Source organism: Poecile atricapillus, chromosome Z (genome assembly GCF_030490865.1).
Source record: "Poecile atricapillus isolate bPoeAtr1 chromosome Z, bPoeAtr1.hap1, whole genome shotgun sequence".
NCBI lineage: Eukaryota > Metazoa > Chordata > Aves > Passeriformes > Paridae > Poecile > Poecile atricapillus.
The window spans coordinates 122,993,801-123,016,690 of record NC_081289.1 but is presented as its reverse complement, the minus strand read 5'-3'; the positions used below and the strand labels follow the sequence as shown (position 1 = coordinate 123,016,690).

Genomic DNA, 22,890 nt, shown 5'->3' with positions numbered 1-22,890 from the left:
TGCTCTGTTATGTCCAAGATTATTCTTGAATTGCTTGAACATGAAAAATGCCATTAGCTGGAAAATAAAATAGGTTTAGTAAATCAACAACTATACAACTATACAACTATAATTATAATTCCTTTGCAAGTAGCGGCTTGTTTAAAAAAACCTTCCCCATGTTCCTTGCTATCAAAATTATACATCAGATCAGAAAATTGCAAATGCTAAATGTTTTCTACATGAAAAAATAACTCTTTGTGATTTATTTGCAGAGAGAAGTTTTAGTCCTGTACTTTTGTAACCATATAGTGTATGTATGTATATATATATATATATATATATAAACATATGTCCAACAATTTGAACAAACCTGTTCATATTGTGATAATATTCTACCTGTTCATTCTTGTTAAAGAAGATATCTCTAGATTTTTTTCCCTGGCTACTACCCTTGTACAACAACAATTACTGAAAAGAAGCATATTTTTTAGAACTGCTAGGTACAACTGAGAACAATAAATTGAATATAAGTTAAATTAGTGTGTTGGTTAAAAGAATGATCAGTTGTTCTTGGAATTTCTGAAGAGGTCCTCTGCTCACAACTTATTTTTGCCTGATTTGAAGGTTAGAGAATGGAGCTACTTAAATTTAACTGTGCAGTGAAAAAGAAAAGATGTTCTATCTCCTTTTATTGAGCTTCACTTTTTTGTATTAATATTTTAGTAATACAAATTTGGTTTTAGTCTAATAGATACAAAAAATTGCATGTAATTCTCTTTTCTGGTACAAATGAATCAAAAACCAGATGTCCAAACTCTGTCAAATAGAGGACCTTTGCATGAAATCTGGTGAAACCATATCCTGTGCAGATCTAAGGCCATCAGCTGCTATCAGTTACTCCATCAACTCAGACAGTAGTTGCCTGCACAATGGATATAAAGTTTCTAACATGAAAAATCTGTTCCTAGAGATTGCAAGTGAGGTGTCCCAGGCTATTTCTGACTAAATCTTTTGCTCCAACTATTAATTTGTAAATTAAAGTGTGAGGGAGATCAAGAAGAAAAAACATTTGCAAAATATTTAATTTTGGCAATGATGCAATGTGGTATAGTAACCAACTGATATTTTTTATGTTCCATTTTTACCTGAAATGGTAATAAATCAGATAATAAATGGTCCTTGATGTTTTTGCTCTGTTTTTGGAGGTCCTGTAGAACTGATAAGAATCCCAAAGTTTAAGTTATAGCTCTAAATAAAAAAAAAAAATCTTAAACTCTGCACAGGAAGGAATTACAGAAGCATAAAATGATATATAAATAATAATATATATATTTATTTTATATTTACTTATATATAGATATAAATTTAAATATAAATATATAAAAGAATGCTTTTATATTTATGAGACAATTTCACTGACCATAAAAGAACAAGCCCAGGAAGGTGTTTCTCCTCTCACTGTTGAACCTGTCTATAGAAGGTAAAGTTCTTCAACCTATGGAGGATTGAGGAAGGGTGCTCCCAAGGATGTCAGTGGCAGTTCGTACCTGTGGTGGAGTTACAGCTCTCTCCATTGAGTAGTATAATTTTATGTACTTTAATATATATATATATATATATTTCCTTTAATCTGCGGAAGTAACACATGTAAAGGAAATACAGAATTTTATAGGTGAGGGTTAAGTTGCATTTACAAATCAAAGCCTTGAGGAGAGATTAGCAGAATTGCAGGGAAGGCAATAAAAAATGTTACTATTACTTGTTTTTCTTTCCACTTCCTTTGATGCATCAGTTTATTTTGTTTTAGTTCTTTTTTCCTTTTCCTGCCCTTTAGTGTAAGTAGGAAAGCAGCCATGAACAGGAAAAGCTGTTGCTTGCCAAGATACCCATGTGGATCATAGGAAGTCATTAATGTGCAAGAACCACTTGATTCTTTAGTCACTCTGCACACTCTCTGCATGGTTGAAATGCAGGGTTGGAGCAGTTCTCCAGGGCAGGTACAAGCATTGTAGACAAATGGACATGAATGAATGTCCCACAGAAATGCAGCATGTCAGCCTGAAACTTTTGCCAGTTTTGCTGAACTAATGTGAAAAAGGAAATAATCAATGTTTTTTTATTTACTTAAATGAGGGCAGTTGTGACTGTATGTTGACACTTCAGAGGTACCCGAGCTAATTCTGCTATTGGAAGCACTCTAAACACTGTAGCATGAAATGCAGTGAGATTATTTACTCTACTTCTTGGCAGTTTGAGTTCCAGTTCCATGCCTTTGGTTTTGTTGCACATTTGGCATAGCACAGGCCTCACCATTCTTTACGGGCTGCCGTGACTGAACACAAGCAAAACACTCTTTTGTTACCCATTTCTATTGTTGTGGAAAGTTTCCTCTCAAAAAAGGGTAAATGAGATAAAAAATTACAAGCAACAGATACTTAAATACTTATTTTTGACATTTTGGTCTGTTCAGTTCCTCACAAGGATTATTCCTTTAAGCATGCGCCCCCAGCTGGGGAAAGTGCTGATTTCTGTGTAAATTAGAACCAAGAGGCATGGTTCAGTTAATTACTAGAGTGCTTCTTACTGTGCAACAGGCAGCTGAAACAGCTCACAAAACAGTTGTGAAAAGACTTTAGCATAAGTGAGTCTTGAGCGGGATGTCATGGAAGTGAGAACAGTTTCTAAACAGATTAAAATTAATGAAAAGCCAGATACCAGTGAAGGTAATACAGTCAAAAAGAGTTTTAATTTCTACAGGACATTCAAATATCTGGGGAATATATAAGATGATATGTAAAGTCCCCATAAAATCCTCATGATCTCTATGTTTAGCAAGTGTGTACATCATCTTCATGTACAGACAGACTAGTAACTTTTTCTTTATGAAAAACTCTTCAAAGCTGAAGCTGACTTTCTTTTTCCTCACAGGGCATTAAATTATAACATGGCAATAAGTAAACCCATTTCCACAGGGTTTCTGTGTACTTTCATTTTTGTCAGTAAGTCTGAGGCACTGTTCTATGTTGTTTCCTCTAGAGTCTGCTTGATAATCCCTATTTTGCTAATGTTAGTGTTAGTTGCTTCCTTGCACAGATGAACAGGATGGGCTGCAATTTAACTAAAGTGGAGGGACACTAAAAAGATTAATTTATAATTTAGGGTATGAAATGCTTTCTCAGCTTCAGAACAAAATTCTGTCCAGTTTAGGGATGGGGTTTTTTGTCTTTCTGTTGTCTTTCTTTTGGCTGTTCAATTACATTTAGTAAGTTAGTTAGATAGTTGTTAAATAGCCTCATCTCATTAAAAAGCACTCTGTTACTAAATACCTCTGTGCTCAAAATACACAAAATAGCTTTAAGGAATAAAATCTGCAGGTCTTTTTGGTCTGCATCCAAGAATACTGTTCTGTACATTTCCACTTGCTCAGGTTTTCGGGTGTTCAAAGATATAGTATATCACCTCTGAATACTTAAAAAAGCATTATTTTTCTCCTGACGATAACGGACCAGAAATCCCTATGAAACTTGATGTTAGAGTGAAAAACCTTCATACCAGCACAAAGAAATTGATTCTTTCAGAATGATTTTTCTGAGCTCAAAGCCCACAGTTGGCTGATGGTGGGTTTGTGCTTGTGTTGCTGTATCCACCGCTGCCATCTCCTGGTCACGCTCGCTGCAGAAACATACAGTTAGGAACAACGCCGCGACTTGGGAGTGCAGAAGATGAAAGAAACCCTTTGGAACTCAGCTGTAGTGTGCTCTTATAGGTCAGGATCCGAGTGCTTAACTCATATTTTGTCTGTTTCTACCATGAGAAACTACTGTTTTTAGAGGCAGTGTTTCTTTTCCTTAGCGTTCTTTATTCACTGGGGCAGGATTTTTGTTCTCAGTTATGAACTTCTTTCCAGATTTTTCTATACCAAGAATCTCTTGTTTTTTCTTAGGTCTATTCTACCAGTTTTTGGTGGGTTTGTTTTGTTTTGTTTTGTTTTTCTTCTTACTACCAACCTAAAACCTTATCCTTTCATTCTTGCATTTTTCCTTGTGTGCTTATCACTAATTGCATTTCATCTCCTCCATCCCTGCTCAGTGACTGCCTGAATGTCCTTGTCAAAACACATCTCTCAGGCTACAAGTTCTACCTCTTTTTCTCACTTTGACATTTGGTGGTTTTTACTATTACACCTGTTAGACAGACAAGTATTTAATTGCTTTGGTATGCGTTATGAAGAGAAGCTCTGTAACACCCATCAGCTTCATACAGGTAAGTGAATGACAAGATCCAGTCCTTGAGTATTGACCTAACCTCCAGCATAACAGTACATACAATGTTATCTCTCAGGAAACTAGGATGAGCAGTTCAGAGGATGTGCCTCCACCCTTTTGACAGCAGGCTATCCTTTGATAGCAGGCTTAGATTTACAGTTTTATTCCCTCCTCTTTCTAGCCATTTGTTTCTGTCCTGGCCACTTGCCAAAGCTGCCCTATTTCAGTCCAACTCATGTTCCCATGCCCTTAGTGTGGCACAGCCTGAGCTTCAAGAATTTTCTCCCCTGATTGCCATTGTCTGCCCTTGCTTCACTTTTCTAGCTTGCATCCCTTCTGTTCTTAGAGGAATGACTACAACAGTGGTCACAGGCCCCACTCCATAACCCAGAATAAGACTGTGTTCCATGCCAGGTTTACTCCATGCAAGAAAGGGAAGAAGAGGAAGAAGAAAGAGTAGAGGCTTTGCTGAAGAAGGGCTAATTTTCTCCCCTGATTGCCATTGTCTGCCCTTGCTTCACTTTTCTAGCTTGCATCCCTTCTGTTCTTAGAGGAATGACTACAACAGTGGTCACAGGCCCCACTCCATAACCCAGAATAAGACTGTGTTCCATGCCAGGTTTACTCCATGCAAGAAAGGGAAGAAGAGGAAGAAGAAAGAGTAGAGGCTTTGCTGAAGAAGGGCTAAGGAGCCTGGGGACAGGAAAAAAGATGGAGTGATGGATAGGAAACTTGAGATAGGGCATAGTACTTCTTTCCCCTCCCTCCCCTTTCAATCTCCATTTATTATGCCTATAACATAAAAAATGTTCTTTTCCACCTAAGCCCTGTCCCCATTCAAATTGAAGTTCAGGAGTAAGTGAAACTGTATTCGATCATTACTTCATTTAGTGTCCAAAGGGTCAGAAAACAGAGAACTCACTCCATAAATTTATACAGGTTAGGAAACATGATAGAAAGAATCTGCAAAGATTTTTTTATTTGTGTAAAATGCAAATCTGGGTGACTTCTTATGTGTTTGTTTGGCCATGTAAAGGAATAATCACCACTAAGACAGGGATTTTGAGCCAAAATAATTCATAGGTGATTTCTATCATGTCAGTTACCTAGAGGTGACTGCATACAAGAAGGGCTTAGATGGATTGAAAGATGCAGGTGCAGGTGCCATACTTACAGAATGGTCACCTCCCTTACAAAATTTTTGTGTGGTGTAAGGCATAGCTTTGATTTGCTACAGAAGAAGAAACTTGTCAAATATTTGCTTTCTGAGAAAAAAAAATTTCTTAATTTATCAGGCTGGTGAGGCAGCAGATATCATTTGCAGTGTTACCCTGAAATAATTAAAGAGCATCTAGCTACAAAAAATTTAAAAATACTGTATAGAGGATGCCTCCAGATGTTGTAACATTATGGTTATAGTAGATGACAGCAAATGTTGGTGCTGCCATACTCAGTTGGGTGACTTTGTGTTCATAATTTGTCTCTGTGCCCACAGTCCTAAATGGTATGCTGAATAAATTACAGCAGTTCCTTGTTGAGAGAGTTGTATATCTTTGCTACAAGTAACTGTTGAACAGATATGCCATGTTTCTTTTTAGACACCTTGACTTTATTCTGATAAACAGCACAGTATGAGAAACAAAAAAACCAAAACAAAACAAAAATAAAACAAACAAATTTTTTTTTTTTTAAGGCTTACAGATAATTTCTATTTCTTTACTTCCCTTAAACTAGAAGAGGTTTTTACAGAGGATTAGAATTAGGATTGGGGTGCCATTGAAAGCCAGATATGTTTGAAAAACACTAAGTTAAACTCTTCAAGGTATCTCACTGTGCATAAAAAATCACACAGGTTATTGTCTCATAAACTCTTTTTAAAAAGCAGTAGGTTTATCTTGTAGAATCAAACACATGGCAACTAACACAAAGTAAAAGCCTGATAAGAAGGATAAGGCAAATACATATATACAGTATCTTAATAGATGAGCTAATCAGTCGCATCCCTTTAGCTATGTGCGATTTTCAAAATTTGGCTGATTTGTCTTTGTGATATGATTTTTCATTTTAATTTTATCTAAACTTATCTAACACACAAGTTAAAAGGAAAAGCCTATCTTTTTAGCTGGTGAAATGAACTCAAATTAAATGAAGCTAAGCAGTAGATATTGTCTTTATCTTCAGTGTCTTATGTGTTTTTATTTTATGTGGAAACCATTACATAGGTCAAAACTTAATGATTTGGGAATTCATGCCAAAGCAATGGAAAGTCTTCTGTATTTTAACCTTAGCTTTTTAGGACTGTCTTTACTTCAGCTACTATAAACCTTTTACATTGTTCCTACTCGTCAAGTCTTTTTTTTTCTTTTTTTAACTCAGACAGTGAAGAGCAGCTTTAAAATTTATATTTGTTCAAACTTGGAATTGTTTAGTGTTTCATGTGTTTCTGTTCTTTTTCTTCTGTTTTGCTGGTTTTGGTTTTTTTGTATTCATTTATTGTATTATACTGGTTTAAATAGGATTTTTTTTGGCATTATGTTTTGTATGACAAGATAAAGCAAAGAGAAGCAGTATGCAAACTGATTATTTTTCTCCTAGAAAGAAGAAGGATTTGTTACAAAAAACAGCATAGAGGCAGAGGTTGAATGCATCAGCTTCCAGATTATGTTTTGATTGGGATGAACAAACAAAAAAAAATATTTTTGATTGGAATGAACAATATACACTTACACTTAAAAAGCAAAAATGAATAATGGTGGGAATACATTCATGTGAAATCGGCATGGGTACCCAAGAACTGTAAAAGAAGTAAACTGTACTAGTTTAATTCCTATAGCTGGAATTTAAGAAGGTGCTTTAAATATTTAAAAGTGTATATAGACTTTCGCAGATATACAAATGTATTTTCACACACACATTTTTATGCATTTTCATGCAGTGTTCAAATATGTATGTATGTATCCATTTATGTATGTGTACATGTAGATACACACATTTTTGCTGTGGGTGTATATCTATATGAGAGGTGTGTATTTTGTAGAGGTTGAATTCTAGGTTACATCCTGGTTATTTTTCCAAGCCATGATTCTAAAAAGACTGGAATAGTCTTAACCTTCAATGAACAGAAAATAGCAAAGAAAAAGCTCTTTACCTGAAATTTCCCATATGCGTCTTCAGTTAGCATAATAGATATGTAGTGACTATTCCAGGTGGCCAAAAGCTTGGCCCAGTTAAAATTAACTGGGAAAAGATTTAATTTTGGATCTGCAAGCAACAGGCAAAAAAGTATCCATACTTAGGTAGATTCTAAAGCCTGCTAGCAGCTTGTTCTAGTGGTTTCCATACCTAGGGCATGTAACATTCCATTTGAATACTTGTGTTTAGTTCCACCGTTACATTCCATGTGAATAAATACCTGACGTTACATTAGCATGAATAGGAAGGAATTGATTCAGTGCTAAGTATCCACGTAGAATGTTTACTTCTTGGTATTTCTCTTTGTTATGCAAAGCATTTTATTCTGTGAGTCATGCTATGGCCTACAGTGTCATTTGCATTTCTAGTTGTAGCTGTTTCCTACAGTTGCACCTACCATGTAGCAGAAAAGTGAGAGGGAACTACCAGTAATTGGTTATTCTGCGTGACATCTTTGCTTTATATTTTGCAGCAGCATCTTCACATTATATTCTAAAATGAATCCTTATGGTATTTTTTCTGATCTGAGCTGTATTTCATGAGTTTTTTTCCCCAAAGGGTGCCAGCTTTGATCTTTATGTGCAGTATCTGCTTTATCCCTAGCTGAATCACCTTGATTTTCAGACTAACTGCTCCTTAACTGGTTCATAAGCTGTTTTTTCACAACTCTTTACAGAGCCTGGCCTTTCGTAGTGCAAAACTCTTCATCACTTAAATAATTTCTCCTGAGCCTACACACAGATTTATGTGGATCTCAAGAAATACAAGAACACATGAACTAACTATATCTATTCCATGTATGTGTTGCTTGTAATCCTGACAGTGCAATAATTCTCTACTGAATCAAAGAACATTACCAAAAATAGTATTTTTGAAGACTTCAACAATATTTCATTTCTTTTCCTTTAAACACTCATCAAATTAATATAATTCCTGCTTCAGACCTAAGATCAACTCCTTTAAAATGGCTTTCACTGCTAGTGAAGCAAAGGCTGGAAAGCTAGAGGACTTTGTAATTGCTATTATGTTTCTGCCCATCTGGCAGGCTTGTGTGTATTTGGCAATTTAGTTTGAATACAATCCTTTTGTTCTGTCTGATCTATGTCACAGGAGAAAAAACAGACATCATGATGAATTTCGTCATGGAAAGGGTTGTTAAGCATTGGAAAGGACTGTCCAGGGAGGTGGTGGAGTCACAATCCTTGGAGATGTTCCAGAAACAACTGGATGTGACATTTTGTGCTATGCTGCAGTTGATAAGACAGTGACTGCTGAAAGATTTCGCCCAGTGAGCTTAGAGGCCCCTTCCTACTTAAATGAGGCCCCCTGTCTACCTGTGATAGAATCGGGCTAGTGGAATCAGCTCAGCGTGATCAGATACAGTGAATACTGTCCTAGATGCCCTTGAGGGTTCTGAGACTTGCCAACGAGTACCCTCACACTTGTCATGCATTTGTGCAGTCTTTTGGAAATATGAGAATCTGCTCGTACCTTTCTAAGCAGGCTGAAAAAGGGAAATCCAGGCAATAGAAGTATTCTTTACAGAACATGCTGCATTATCCCATGAAACTGTAGATATGGGAAAAAAACGTACCATCTCTAAAACAAGAGTATGGAGTAAACTGCCAGCTGTGCAGCCTGGCAGAGACATCAAAGTGGGTTACAGACAGGGTACTGTCATAAATTGGTGATGGCTTCAAAAGGAAGCATATTGAACGAGCAAGGTCCAGACTTTAGGATATGGGAATTGGAATCCACTTCTTGTCATAGATACTGAAATGATGTACAGCCTTCTGGCTTAGAACCTTAACTGGGCAGGTAGTCTTATAACATGGCTAATGATCTTTCTACTACATTGGAATTATGGAAATTAAAGGCTGATATTTAGGAAAACAAATATAAAGCATAAAGTTATCAAGGTATAATATACCAGTATAAAAATACCAAGATACAAGTTATACTATCTGCCAAAGATTTGATTTCATCTATATTTCATAAAAAATACTTATGTGACAGACAAAGACATTAAGATACCTTTAAATGTTTATATCTCTAAACGTACTGGAGAACCCAAACAAACATATATAATCAATACCTTGTATTTTTTTCAGGAAGCAGACTTTACAGGAAAACAAGCACTGAGGCAGATTAAAGAAAAGGGGCTCAAACGACGACTGGTGTACCTCACCCTGGAAACAGATAATGTTGATCCAGAGGGAAATGAGAGCGTGTGGCACAATGGCAAGGTAAGGACTATAGTTCATGTTGCAAAAAATCAGTCTTAATTCTCCCTAACAGAATCTTTGTGTTTGAAGTGTGAATGCATTATTTCTATTTTACTGGCACAAAACAATTTGAAGCTACAATAAGCACCCTAATCTTCAAGCAAGGAGTAAATACTAAGTACCTATGGAGAAAGTGTGAAATGCTGTCAAGTCACTGAAACTAGGGTTGAAACAGACTGAAGTATTGTCATCCATTCTCTTCTGCAAGTTCACTCCTGTTCTAAGAAAACGCTTTTGCTACTCAAAAGAAATGAAACAACAGCAAAGTTTGGGGCTCCACACTTCAGCACAGATTATGTGTTGAAACACTCACTAGCACTTAAATTGTTATAGAAAATAAATATATGCATGTGTGTTGTATATGTTCCAGTGAAAACTTAATTGAACATAATAATAATAGGGTATTTTTTCAAAAAGCAAAAACTTCCCAGTTTCAGGTGGTGTTTCTCTCTGCTGAGAATATCATGAACTGCATGACACACTTGACAATTGCATGATATCTGAAGTGTATAAACTAGAATGTGAGATGTCTAGTTGTTTGGGTTGTTGGCTGGGTTGTTTTGTTTTTTTTCAGAAAATCACACTGCATCTTGAAAATAAATACAATTGTTGGGTTTTTTTCCAGGTTGTTGGCAATACCACATCTGGATGTTTCAGTTATGGAGCTCAGCAGAGTCTAGCTTTCGCATATGTTCCCATGGAACTCAGCAAAGTTGGACAGAAATTGGAGGTTGAACTTTTAGGTAAAAATTATCCAGCAACCATTATACAGGAGCCACTGGTGCTGACTGAACCAACAAGAATGCGCCTTCAGAGAAAGGGTGAAAGTCCCAAAATATAAACACAGATGAGGATACAGCAAATTGTGCAGTAGGAAATAGTAGCATTAATATGCATAAAATTAAGAGAATTAAACTACTCAGATTTTCTAATTACTAAACACAAGATCTTCATTGCTGTACATGAGTAAGAAATTCAATGGCATCACTTCCAATTTCCCTGTATGCACTATTCACAGGAGAGAGCTGAGCAGAGTTGATGAGCCACTGTGTGTTCCCAGTAGCATTTGTGAGCAGAAAGTGGCAGGGAATGAGTACATCATTGATGCAGCTTGCTCCCACATTGGCTGGCAGATCTGCGTTAATCCGTACAAGAAATGTGCTCCGGATTCTGTCCAATAGCAAATTCCTCCCTCTCCCTCACACTCACAGCTCTCCCTTTGCCTGCCCTTGAAGTAAAGTAGCTTATCTTGCCTTCTTTACACATGAATAGCAAGCTTACTATGAAATCACATCACTAGTTCCACACAGAATGCTTCATAAGGAGTTGAAAGACATCCCATTAACCATTAAAATAATAAAGGCATTATTAAAGGTAAACTGAACTCTTGACATTTTTTCTCTGCATGTCAGCCTGGCAGAAATTCTCATAGAAGACCAAAATCTATTTCTTCTCAATGAAAGAGTTATAGGAAGCCCATTCTTCGCTATTATACATAAATCATCTGGCATATTACATGTAATTCTACAACAAACAGTATATTATTGTTCAATTTCTGAACAAAGCTCAAATTACAGATTTACTGTATTAAATCTGAACCACTGACTATCACCAAAGATGGTCAGTTTTTTCTTACTGTTAATTATAGATTGAAGCAACAGTAAGAGCCATATATTATTACTCAGAGATATTAGCAATGAAAAAATATATAATTAAATTCACAGCAAAGGAGCTTTACTGAGTGTTAAATACACAATAACCCAGGTAAGCAGCACTGAGATAGTGTGTATGATGGGAACACACTAAATCAATAAAAAACTCATCTGGAATCCAATAATGTTCTCAACAATTCTTTTGAATAGCAATGTTAAAATTTCCAGCTTAGTAATATCTGTGTATTATCTATGTCCTTTTAGCTATAGATAAATGCATTCAAAGTATGTATGAATCATGTCCAAAATGCACTTTGTCAATGGAGTTGGAGCTTCTAAGTCTTCAGCAAAGAAACAAATGTATAAATAGAATATACCAGGAGAAACACACTTTGAGTAATGAACACTCACTCATGATAAAGTAAGGTGGCATTACATTGTGCTGTTTTGAGTATCTTTTACAAAACAGGCCAAAATTAAATATATGACCTTTGCCAGGTTTGCATGTAGTACTGTCTTGAGTAGTGGAAAAGTCCATTCAGAAATTATTCTCTGCTATACTTCCATAAGTGATTCAGTTCTATTTTGCTGAGCCCTCAGTGTTACTTTTTCTAAAGACAACATTATTTGTATTGAGGCACTTAACCACTGTGATTTTTTGAGTATTTAAGAAGTCTGAAGTACAACACAATGCTATATGGTTTTATTTAGACTATGTAGGAAAAGAGAAATGCTTAAGAACATGGTTTTGAATTTCAGTATTTCCCATGATTATGCAAATTCACTAGACACCACATCCTAGAATGTAGTGTAACAGTTACTCTGAAACAGATTCACCTGTACTTTCCTAATTGGCTCTGCTATGCCAAAAGTGTTCCAATAGTGCCTCTGTATCCCAGCCTGATAGTGAGAACCAGGTTTGTTTTCTGACTCAGAAGAAAGATTAATACATCAGCTGGATGAGTCTGACTGCAGTAGGGAAAAGCTTTCTGCAGCCTGAGCAAAGAGTAATGAACAGCAGATATAATTCCTACAGTCAAGTGAACTCAGAACCTGTACCCTCCAGCAGCTTGTACTGCATTTGAGCTGTAGCCTCCCAACCCCTAATTTCTCTGTGTAGCTGATGCAGACTACTCTCATTTCACAATGTAGTATTATACCAGCCCAGACACTGATTTCTATGGGGGTTTCTCACTGACAGCTCTTGTCACCCAAGTCTCACCTGGATCAAGTCTTGGCCAGTTAGTGGAAGTTGTATGAGGAGTAGCTGAGGTCACAACTTCATTGTGAGGGACAGACACTGATCTTTTCTCTGAGGTGACCGCTGGTGGAACCCGAGGGAATGGCCTGAGGCCTAGTTGGGGAAGGTTTAGGTTAGATGTTACAGAAAGGTTTTTCACCCGCAGGATTTTTAGGCACCTGGATCAGGTTCCCCAGGGAAGTGGTTATGGCATCAAAGTTCAAGTCAGAGTTCAAGGAGTGTTTGGACAATGCTTTTAGGCACACAGTGTGATTCTTGGGGTTGTCCTGTGCAAGGCCAGAAGCTGGACTCAATAATCCTTGCAGGTCCTTTCAAATTCAGCATATTCCATGGCTCTCAATTTCATTTAACTTCAAGATTTAGATAAGCTAACCATGTGTCATGTTTCTGGGTCAAGGCAATATAGTTTCTTTCTTGCAGCCGGTTTAGAAGACTAAGACAACTTCCAGCTCCTCACTGACCACATGTAAGGCAAATGGAGTATCTTGTTGCTCTCTGTTACCTTTTAAGAATGTGTGTGCTTCCTCTTCAACAATGAATTCAGGAGCAGAGACATCAGAAGCAGTTTTAAGCAAGGATGGCTGAGAATTAGAAGTGTTGTGGCTGTGATAGCAATGTTTGAAAGTGCTTCCTATTTGACCTGGCTTCTTTTTACTGCACTGATTCCCAAGTCAGCTTACTGAATATTCATCAGAATAGCTCAACATTGCATTCTGCAGAGCACAGATAAATGAAACACTATCAAAAGACAAAGCTTTACAAATCATGCCCACATACAGGTCCACATACATTAGTAAGTCCTTTAAAGTTATTTTTAAAAAGTACATAAGCCTGAAGAAATGAGGTGGGGGAAGTGTTCAGCAGCTATTGCAGTTTCCTGTCATTTCTTTTCATTAGAGATTGAGATATGGTGTTGCCTAAACTTGTGCCAAGACACAGCAAGAGGAAGTGAATAAGAGTAAGAATGTTTAAGTATTGCGTTTTAAGAGGGCTTCTAACCAATCAGAAATACCAGTGTAGAAAAACTGGTAGAGACTTCAGAGTCTTTCTCAACCTCATCAGCTAACAGAGACACATATGCAACTAGGTGAAAAAATGACAGTTGCTCATCTAGGAAATTTTCTGAAATAGAGGATATGTAAAAAGCAGTTTTCCCAGACACTTTTGTTTTCTATTTTCCTGTATTTTTCCACCTCCAGAGTTTTTACACACCAGAGTAGATGTTACCTGCTTTCATTGAGTAATTCAAATATTTTTGTTCCAAGTTTCCATCTGCTATGGCAAAAATTGTCTAGTTCATGCTTTGTATGGCACGATAAATCCATGCTGATACTGTAACTTTGTGTGTCACTCTAATGACTTCTTTAATCACTGATTCCAGAACAACATCCAAATTATCTAACCCTGAATTTAGAAAAGATAAACTGAAATATAAGAGACTGAACATAGACCATTACCTGGATTTATACTTTTGCTTCAAGGTAATATTGTCTGAGAGAAACAGATTTTTCTGATTGGATTCCAATTCCCTCAACTAGCAATAAAATAAATAAAAACCCAAAAATACTAGAAAATATGACAGGCAGCAACATCCAGACTGTGACTGTGCAGTATCTGCAGTATGTATTTAAGACAGTTCACTGTAATGTTTTAACCATGGTCAGGCAACAAGGTAATCCAGTTCTAGTGTAACAGGGCAACCAATACATAATTCTTGACAGTTCTGTACAAGGAAATATGAATGCAGCTACATTTGAACACCATGATAATTTTGGAAATATGAAAGGTGAATAGAAATTATGAATTTTGTTTCAAAATTTCTGCTTTCATCAGCCCTGTGCAGATTTTCAAAGTACTTAGAACAAAAAGGGTTTCTGTGGGAATGTGCTAACATTTGAATGAAACTTTACCTGTAATAATGACACGGAAGAAGTTAGAAAAATAAACAGTTCACTCAGGCATTTGAGAGTGGTCATGAGATCTGAACTAGAAAAAAGAGAAATTGTAACTTTTCAGCTTTGGAACAGTATAAATCACATTTCAAGAACGAAAACACTATACATAGTCACACACCAGTTTGTTAGTGATCCTGGAATTTACTTCAGAGAAAACTGACTTTATGACAGTACTGTTGCTTCTTGTTCCAGTACTGACTGTAGATTGTAGTACAGTCTCATTGTGGAAAAAAGCTGACATCACTCATCATAGCTGTTGTTTTCAAACCAGCAGGGAAACCTGTGGGATTTAAAAAAAACCCAACCTGGTAGCTTCATAGGATTATCCACTAGACTTCATTAATACAAGCAGGAACTTTCCTTCTACAGAGACTTGTCAGGAAATAGTCAGGAGTCTAGTATACTCAATATTTGGCTTTCCAACCAAGAAAAACAAATTTTAATGTGAGCTTTTGTTTTGCCTGTTAGTAAGTGGCTGTATAAACCTGGGAATACACATATTTACCATTCCAGCTAAATGGGAAATAAATGCTTATTTGATCTTCCACTGGACACTGAAATTTATATGTATTCCATGGATGAATAAAATTTATCAGAGTTGACAGCTATTTCTGTCTTGTCACTCTCTTAGATTTTATATCAAGATTATAACTGAGGTAGCGGTTGTTTGCAATGTCGCTTTAGACTATTACCTGCTTTGAAGAAACAGCCTCGTGGACATTGGTGCTACTTCTGCCTCTGTGTTACTTCACTTCCTTCCTACACTGTAACAGTCACAAGCACCACCTTACAGCCAGACCTCGATCTAGGCTTCTCATCAGAAGGGATAAAATGTAGAGAAAAAACCACTGGGCTGCTTATGGTTTTGCAAGGTGTGGGAGGTTGAAGGCAGAGGGAAGACACACAGGTCTCTCTCTTGAGTGTGTGTGTGTTTGTGTGCACTAGCGGCTGATGCTGACAGGAGAGTTTCTCCGAAAGCAGTAATTGTCGCCTCGCTCAGCTTAGCTGAATCTTCAGTGATGGTTGCAATTCGTTTTACCCAGGCTGTCCTGCACATTGGCCAGCAGCAAGGCCAATGCATGTGCTGCAGCTGCCTCACTGCTTACACACAGAATAAGCTCTGTAGGCAGTGTTAAAGACGGATGACCTGCTATGAAGGCGGAAGTAATAGCCCAGATAATTGTACGACAATGCACTCTGTCCTGCCTTCATAATATTGTACTGTCTTCCTTAAAGCCATAGGTGACTTGAGACACAAGCTTGCACATAGTTCAAAAGGCTCCGAGGTTTGAACCGTGTGTTTAATGTAATGCTTTGTTTTGAAGCAAGACAAAGTTGGAAAGCACCGCCAGCATCAGCGGGTTACATGCCTTGCCAACATGGGCAACACCTTTACAATTTCTTTTTTAAGCTAATACAAAAACTCAGCGGCGTAAAGCTGCACCGCTGCCACGCCCGGCACGGCCTACCTCGGCCGTCAAGGCCCGGCTCCTCCCCGGCCCAGGCCCCGGTTCTGCCCCTGCCCGGCCTCGGCCCGCCCCAGCCCTGCCCCGGCTGGGCCCTGCCCCTGCTGGGCCCTGCCCCAGCCCTGCCCCTGCTGGGCCCTGCTCCTGCCCCGGGCCCGGCCCGCCCCAGCCCCGCCCCGCGGCTCGCTCTGCGGGCGGATCCCCGGGTCGGGGCGGTGCCTGCGGCCCAGTTCCGGATGGCGGGGATGGCGCGGCAGCCGGGCATGAGGCGTCCGCGCTTGGGCCGGCTGGTGTGGCTGTGCCTGCCCCTGTGCCTGCTGAGCCCCGCGGCGGCGCGCCCGCCCGCCCCGCACCTTGTGCTGGTGCTGGCCGACGACCTGGGCTGGGGCGACGTGGGCTGGCACGGCTCTGCCATCCGCACGCCGCGGCTGGACGCGCTGGGGGCGGGCGGCGTGCGGCTGGAGCGCTACTACACCCAGCCGCTGTGCACGCCGTCCCGCAGCCAGCTCCTCTCGGGCCGCTACCAGGTAGGGCGGGCGCTCCCACCTCTGCCGCGGGATGCTGCCCGCGGGATGCTGCCCGCGGGATGCTGCCCGCGGGATGCTGCCCGCGGGATGCTGCCCGCGGGATGCTGCCCGCGGGATGCTGCCCGCGGGATGCTGCCCGCGGGATGCTGCCCGCGGGATGCTGCCCGCGGGATGCTGCCCGCGGGATGCTGCCCGCGGGATGCTGCGGCTGCTCCCTGCTTGCCTCTGGCAGCCCCCGTGCCGCTCCGGCTTGCTGGGTCTCTGCCGCTGCGCAGGGGAGAGGGCTGCGCTGCAGAAACCAGCTGCTCCGAAACGCAAGCTTCATTCGCCTTGCGAGGTCGGGAGTAAACTAGACATGGAATCGGTGCAAATTGTTCTGTTCCAGACCAGCCGAGGTGCTCTCTATGCTCCGGTTGGATTAACAGGCACGGCAGCCTGTCGTGTGAGATACCCCTGCCCTAGTCTGACCCTTGAATAGTTTTGCACTGGTCGAGACGCAGACAGAAGCGGATCAGCACCACTTGTTCAGTTTTTACATGTTGTCCATTGCAGCGCCCAAATGCGTGCATTCACCTACACCTGGTACAGAAGGTGTAGATATACTGCACTCCCTGATGGAGTGCCCACAGCGTGGTCATTAGTCTGTTTGTCCAAATAGTTCATAGTCATTATCCTGATTTTTTCCCACTTCTTTTTTTTTTTTTTTTTCAATTTTGGCAAAAACGTAGGGAGTGGAGGGTGGGGAAAAAAATATGGACACACAGCATGGACAGAAGGAAGAAACTCAGAAAGGGTTAAATTTGTTTCAGAAATTTCCCCTCTGTCTCAAGAAGTCCTGCACTTCCATGTTAACCATAGTGATTGCTTAATAAACTGCTCTGAATGAAAGAAATGTTGCCCTGTATTAGTTGCAGGAAGTTGTTCTAGGTGACACTCTTTCCAAGCAGCATTTATCCTGTTCCTGGAAATTCCAAGAATGAATAATGATGAATAGGCAAAAGCAATTTACATTATCTTTACCAAATCCTTAAGTTGTTCCATTAAATAGCATAAAATATTTTTCCGTAGTGACTATTTTTAAAGTACAGTTCATAGTCTGAAGGTGCTTTCCAACAGAGAGGCCACTGCTGCATCGCACATTAAAGTAGACATTGGAAATACCCATAGTTCAGTCTAGTTTTAAATTCATCCCATACATTTGGCTTGATAATTTAATAATCTTTGTGTTGACCTTGTTGCAACTGAATAAAACAATATTAGAAAATTGAAGTAATTTTTTTTTTTTAGAGGAGACATCCTGTGCAACAGTAATTATGCAGCAAATAATTATATTATGCAGCAAATATGTGGGATCTTCTTAAAATTGTGTTACCATGGATATGATTAACAGTTGCTTAGAAGCTTGTGAAAGTAACCTAAATCTGGTCCTCTCTGGAGCTGGAATTTTCATAGTCACCTTGCAATCCATATGAAAGAAGAGCAATGGTATCAGTCTAAGATAGCTATAGTTTTTTTTGTTATTATCTCCTCCTCCTTTTTCTCATTTTCCAGATACAGTGTAAGAAACTACAATGGTTTGCTAGTTTGTGTTATTCTGTATAGTAATATTTTCTGTAATACAGCATTTTAAAATACTATATATATTTTATATATAATATAAAATTTATAATATAATTTAATTTCTGGAACCTCCTTGCTCAAAGAAAATGAGGAAGTAGTAGATCCTTTAGAAAAGGGCTTTACCCACTTGCCTAAGATCAGGGCTTATTTGTTCTAAAAGTCATTTCAGAGAGAAATTTCAAAGCAATGCTTTGAAAGTTAATCATGCAGCTTGCTACACTGGTGTGCTTAGTGGAGTCATAAAATCTGCTATCATCTGCTCCAGGGGATCTTGGAGGCTTTGTGCTTTGACATGCACAGATTGATAGAAATATTTAATGTATAAACAAGATATACTTACTTGTATACATATGTTTGCAGGCCTAGCTTTGAGGTAGTGCCTTTTCGATTGAGAAGAACACAGGGAAGTTGGAAAAAGTCTCCTTATAGCATCATAACTGAAGAGGTTCCTTATATCAAGCATTATATACTCAAAGTATTGTTGTTAGTGATGGTTTTGTGAAAAAATACAAAATTCACCTCTTATGAGGACCGGGAACTTTAGTAGAGCTATTAAATATCGAATCTAATCAGTGTAAAGCTTGTGTCATCCCCATATCCAAAAGCTTTCTATAGTGCTTGTATTCATTGAAAATATGTAAATAAATATATATGTGTATATATAATGTCCATTTAGAAGAGTAATAGAAAAATACTTTTCTTTTATCGACCTTTCCTCCAGTGATTGTTCTCTGATACAGGCAAAAGCTTGACAGTTTTATTTTTTTTTGATAGCTGCCACGTGTGTTTTTGCCCATTTCAGTCCCATTTAAAGTCTCTCACTCCATCTTGAGATGTCTCTAGCCTCCAAACAGACCATAATGGTAGTTCCAAATAAATAAGTGATAAAACCTGTTAGATTTCTAGTTAAAAGCATTAAAGCCTTTGTGGTTTGTTTGTTTTGGATTTGTCAATTGTGATTGATTTATGCCTGGGAATATGTTAACTTTTGCAGTGCTATTTTCTTGTTTGCCTCCATGCAATCCCTGCCCTCCACCTGTAGCTTCCTCATCATCTTCAGTGCTACATTGGTAAAATGAAGAGCCTCTAAAACTAATGCTAATCTCTAATACAGCTGTGCTTCTTTTTGGGCCTGCTTATAAATTAATCCATGGGCTGCGTTGTAAATGATTTCTCACACTTCATTTCTCTGCTAGATCCACACAGGTTTACAACACCAGATAATATGGCCATGCCAGCCCAGCTGTCTGCCACTGGATGAGAAACTCCTCCCAGAACTACTTCAAGAAGCGGGATATGTTACTCACATGGTGGGGAAGTGGCATTTGGGGATGTACAGAAAAGAATGCCTTCCAACCCGCAGAGGATTTGACACTTACTTTGGTAATGGTTTGATTTAACATGGGCAATAAATGCAGTGTTAAAAATGGTGAGAAACTGCCCCATTCTTGTAACAACAGCAGATTTACTGTTGATTTATAAGTAAAGCCATAAATGGGTATGCACATTTCCAAAGTATCACTGCTTAAAAAATGCTAATGCGTTAAATGTATGCTGAACTTACTGAAGAAAGTATCACAATTAACGTGTGGCTCCAAGTAAGGTATTTCTCTCTTAGTATTTCCCTTGCCCCTCCCTCCTTCCCAGAGTTAACTTTTAACTCTAAATTCTCTGTCTCCTACCTACAGCAGTACAGGGGAATAGAGAATGGGAGTTACAGCCAGTTTGTGTGGCTTTGGTTTTCCAGAGCTGGTAGTGAGATCATGTGGAGGCCTCTATAAAGTAGTATCCAAAAACTCACAAGTTAGGAACTCGCAGATAGATTGTCCAAGCGTGAGTGCATTACTTGCAGAGCAACTTGTAGCTACCCATTGTTTATTGTTTGAAGCGTGTTTTGGGTTCCTGTCCCAGTATTGATTCCATATTTATTAGTTTTGCACAAGTGTCACGGATATTATGTGACTTGGGCTGTCTGCTGTACATCTTTTTCTGCACAGCACTGAGTTCAAAAAGGCCCATCTCCACTTGGTTGTTTTTAAGACACTTTCCTTGAACAATGAATTTCAAAATAATTGTTTCAATGCAGAGGCCTGTGTTGCTCTTGTCTAACCTGAGGCTTAAATGAAGACTGTGACTGTGCTATGTGTGTGCCTGTGTTAGTCCAAACATAAGTTGGAAAAAACTGTTCCCTTAGATAGTTTACTTCTTTTTGATCTTCAGGGTACTCAGGGCAATGGTTTCACAACTGAATTAAGCTAATATATGTGGATTGGAATATAATGGCTTATTGCTTAAACATTTGTGCTTTCTCCCATCCCTTCACAGGAGCTTGGGATCTTTTTGATGGCATAGGTGTAGATAGGCTGCTGCTCCTTGTGAAATCTTATGCTGGGACCAGACAGGCTTTTAATGCAGGAGCCTGAGGACTAGCAGCTCTGGGTATGGTTTTTGGGTGCCCAATGTGACATTATTTTTCAGAGGACATAGTGGTTTAATATCCTGGCATGTTCATGTGATTGCAGTAGGCAGTGATTATGATTAGAGTTGTTTGATTCCATGGCACAAGCGATGTGGTCTCCCCCAGCGGGCATTCAAAATGGAAAAAAATGCAACATGTGCCTCTGAGTACATTGATGTAAACAGTCTGCCTGTAAAATCACTTTATCTTTTGAACAATTACCCATTTTTTCGTCCTAAAATGTCTAAATAGTAGACATTTATATTGCATTTAAAATAACTTTATTTTTTCTGTTTTTGCAGACATTACTAGATGCAGCTGCTGAAAAAAACCCAAACTTTAAGTAAATTTCTTCTGTCTTGGATTTTTGTCCCAATTTTTTTTTTTTTGCAGAACATAAGACTATTTTTTTTCAGATTCATCCATTTTTTCAGGATATTGGGGGAGAAATCTAAAATCTAATTTAAAATGTAATTTTTGAGATTCAAGTGATTTTGAAAAGTTTTATTTGTGACTGCTAAAACACAAAGGCTCTCCATGCCAAACAGGCTAGCCCTAGATAGGAGCAAATCTATACATGTAGAATTTTTTCTTAATTTCTTTTGGATAACTCTAGGTGATACTGTCTTTTCTTCACCAGCTGGTGTCAGCAGTGGATCAGAAATTACATTACAGCAGACATAAAAGGTGATTCATACTTGAGTGTTTCTGAATAAATGAATGTAAAAATTCCAAACTTTCCAATAGGGGTGGAAGCCTTACATCAAACATAGAAAATCACACTACCAAAGATCAGACTAGTTCATGGTGAGATTGCTGCTTTGGCTCTCAGTGCATTAGTTTAATGCTCATGGACATCAAAGTATTAATAAGAAGTCATTTAACTCTTTTCAAAGTGTTTCATTTCTTTTGAAATTACTACTTAGCTATGAAAAGCCTATGAGGTATCAAATGTGGAGCTACTTAAATGTGTCAGGGGTGTCACAGTAGGTGGTCTAGGGTTGAATTAGTGTTTTAGCTCAAAACCACTAATTTTTTGACATTTATGTTTGACTTTTTTTCTCTTCCTGATGTATGCATTCATGTGACATGATGCTGGCCTGCTCATTTGACATCTTTTCCTGTTCTAGGCTACCTCCTAGGCAGTGAGGATTATTATACTCATGACCGCTGTGTCCTCATCAAAGCAAAGAATGTGACGCGCTGTGCTCTGGACTTCCGAGATGGAGAAGAAGTTGCAACTGGATTTAAAAATGTGTACTCCACAAATTTATTCACAGAAAGAGCTATAGATCTTATAGCCAAACACAAAACTGAGAAGGTACAGGCAATAGCTGCTACTCTGATAACTTGAGCATTAAAGAATGTTTTTTGAAAAGTTAATGAAATATTAATAGAGCTGTGTTTGAGCTGTAATTCAGGGTTATTTAGTAGGTGTGTAGAGCTAAATGTGAGAAGTAGCACTGGTAAAACTCATCTTGTGCCAAAATCAGCTTTGTCTGCATGGTCCTGGCCTGCTACCCTTCTCCGTATCTTTTACTATAGTACAATTAATAAATTTTTAGAAATGGCTTAGCAAGTAGTTTGCGCTTCTAAAAAGAGAAGGGAAGTTTAAGGCAAGAAGTTTAATAGAAAGAAATTGTTTACAATTATGTTGCAAAGAAAAGGTACACCTGGTGTTTTTCCACAGCTTTGCAAAAGTAGTTTTTCAAAACTTTATTAGTTTATGTGCAGGGATTAGAAGATGTAGGAGAAATCAAAACACACTACATGCTCTGTTGATAAATCAGGTTTGCTTTTGCTGCAGTAAATTTTGCACTTAGTACTTAATGTTCAACTAATTTCCATTCTATCCCTTCGACCCCAGCCCCTCTTTCTCTATCTTGCCTTTCAGTCTGTGCATGAACCTCTCGAGGTTCCTGAAGAATACATGAAACCATATTCTTCCATAAAAGATGTAAAGAGGCGCCATTATGCAGGAATGGTGACTCTTATGGATGAAGCAGTAGGAAATCTTACTGATGCTCTGAAAACATATGGTCTTTGGGACAACACAGTTTTTGTTTTCTCTACTGGTAAGTTTTCAAGTATTTTTTCAGTCATAACTTTGCTACAGTGTCTAACAAGCTGACTACAGAGACATCTGGCCCCTCTGTCTTTTCTCTGGTTATTTTCTAGTGACAGAAGAGTGATGGAAGTTGAGCAGGAGTTTAAGTGAAACAACAGT

At 38.6% G+C, this 22,890-nt stretch overlaps 2 protein-coding genes across 4 annotated transcripts in view; both read left to right on the top strand.

The window, feature by feature from the left end:
* Positions 1–11,103, top strand: part of DMGDH (dimethylglycine dehydrogenase) — a 39,845-nt gene extending 28,742 nt beyond the window's left edge. For both annotated transcript variants that reach the window (XM_058865125.1, XM_058865124.1), the window contains exons 15-16: positions 9,551–9,685; positions 10,350–11,103. In XM_058865125.1, the coding sequence (XP_058721108.1) occupies positions 9,551–9,685; positions 10,350–10,565 (351 nt within the window). In that variant the 3' untranslated portion in view covers positions 10,566–11,103. The remainder of the gene's footprint in view (positions 1–9,550; positions 9,686–10,349) is intronic.
* A 5,142-nt stretch (positions 11,104–16,245) lies between these two features.
* ARSB (arylsulfatase B) overlaps positions 16,246–22,890 on the top strand; it is a 79,317-nt gene continuing 72,672 nt past the window's right edge. For both annotated transcript variants that reach the window (XR_009276188.1, XM_058827333.1), the window contains exons 1-4: positions 16,246–16,585; positions 19,402–19,588; positions 21,794–21,984; positions 22,531–22,738. Coding sequence is in view for 1 of the 2 variants with exons in the window: in XM_058827333.1 (XP_058683316.1) it covers positions 16,295–16,585; positions 19,402–19,588; positions 21,794–21,984; positions 22,531–22,738 (877 nt within the window). In the remaining variant the exon portion in view is untranslated. The remainder of the gene's footprint in view (positions 16,586–19,401; positions 19,589–21,793; positions 21,985–22,530; positions 22,739–22,890) is intronic.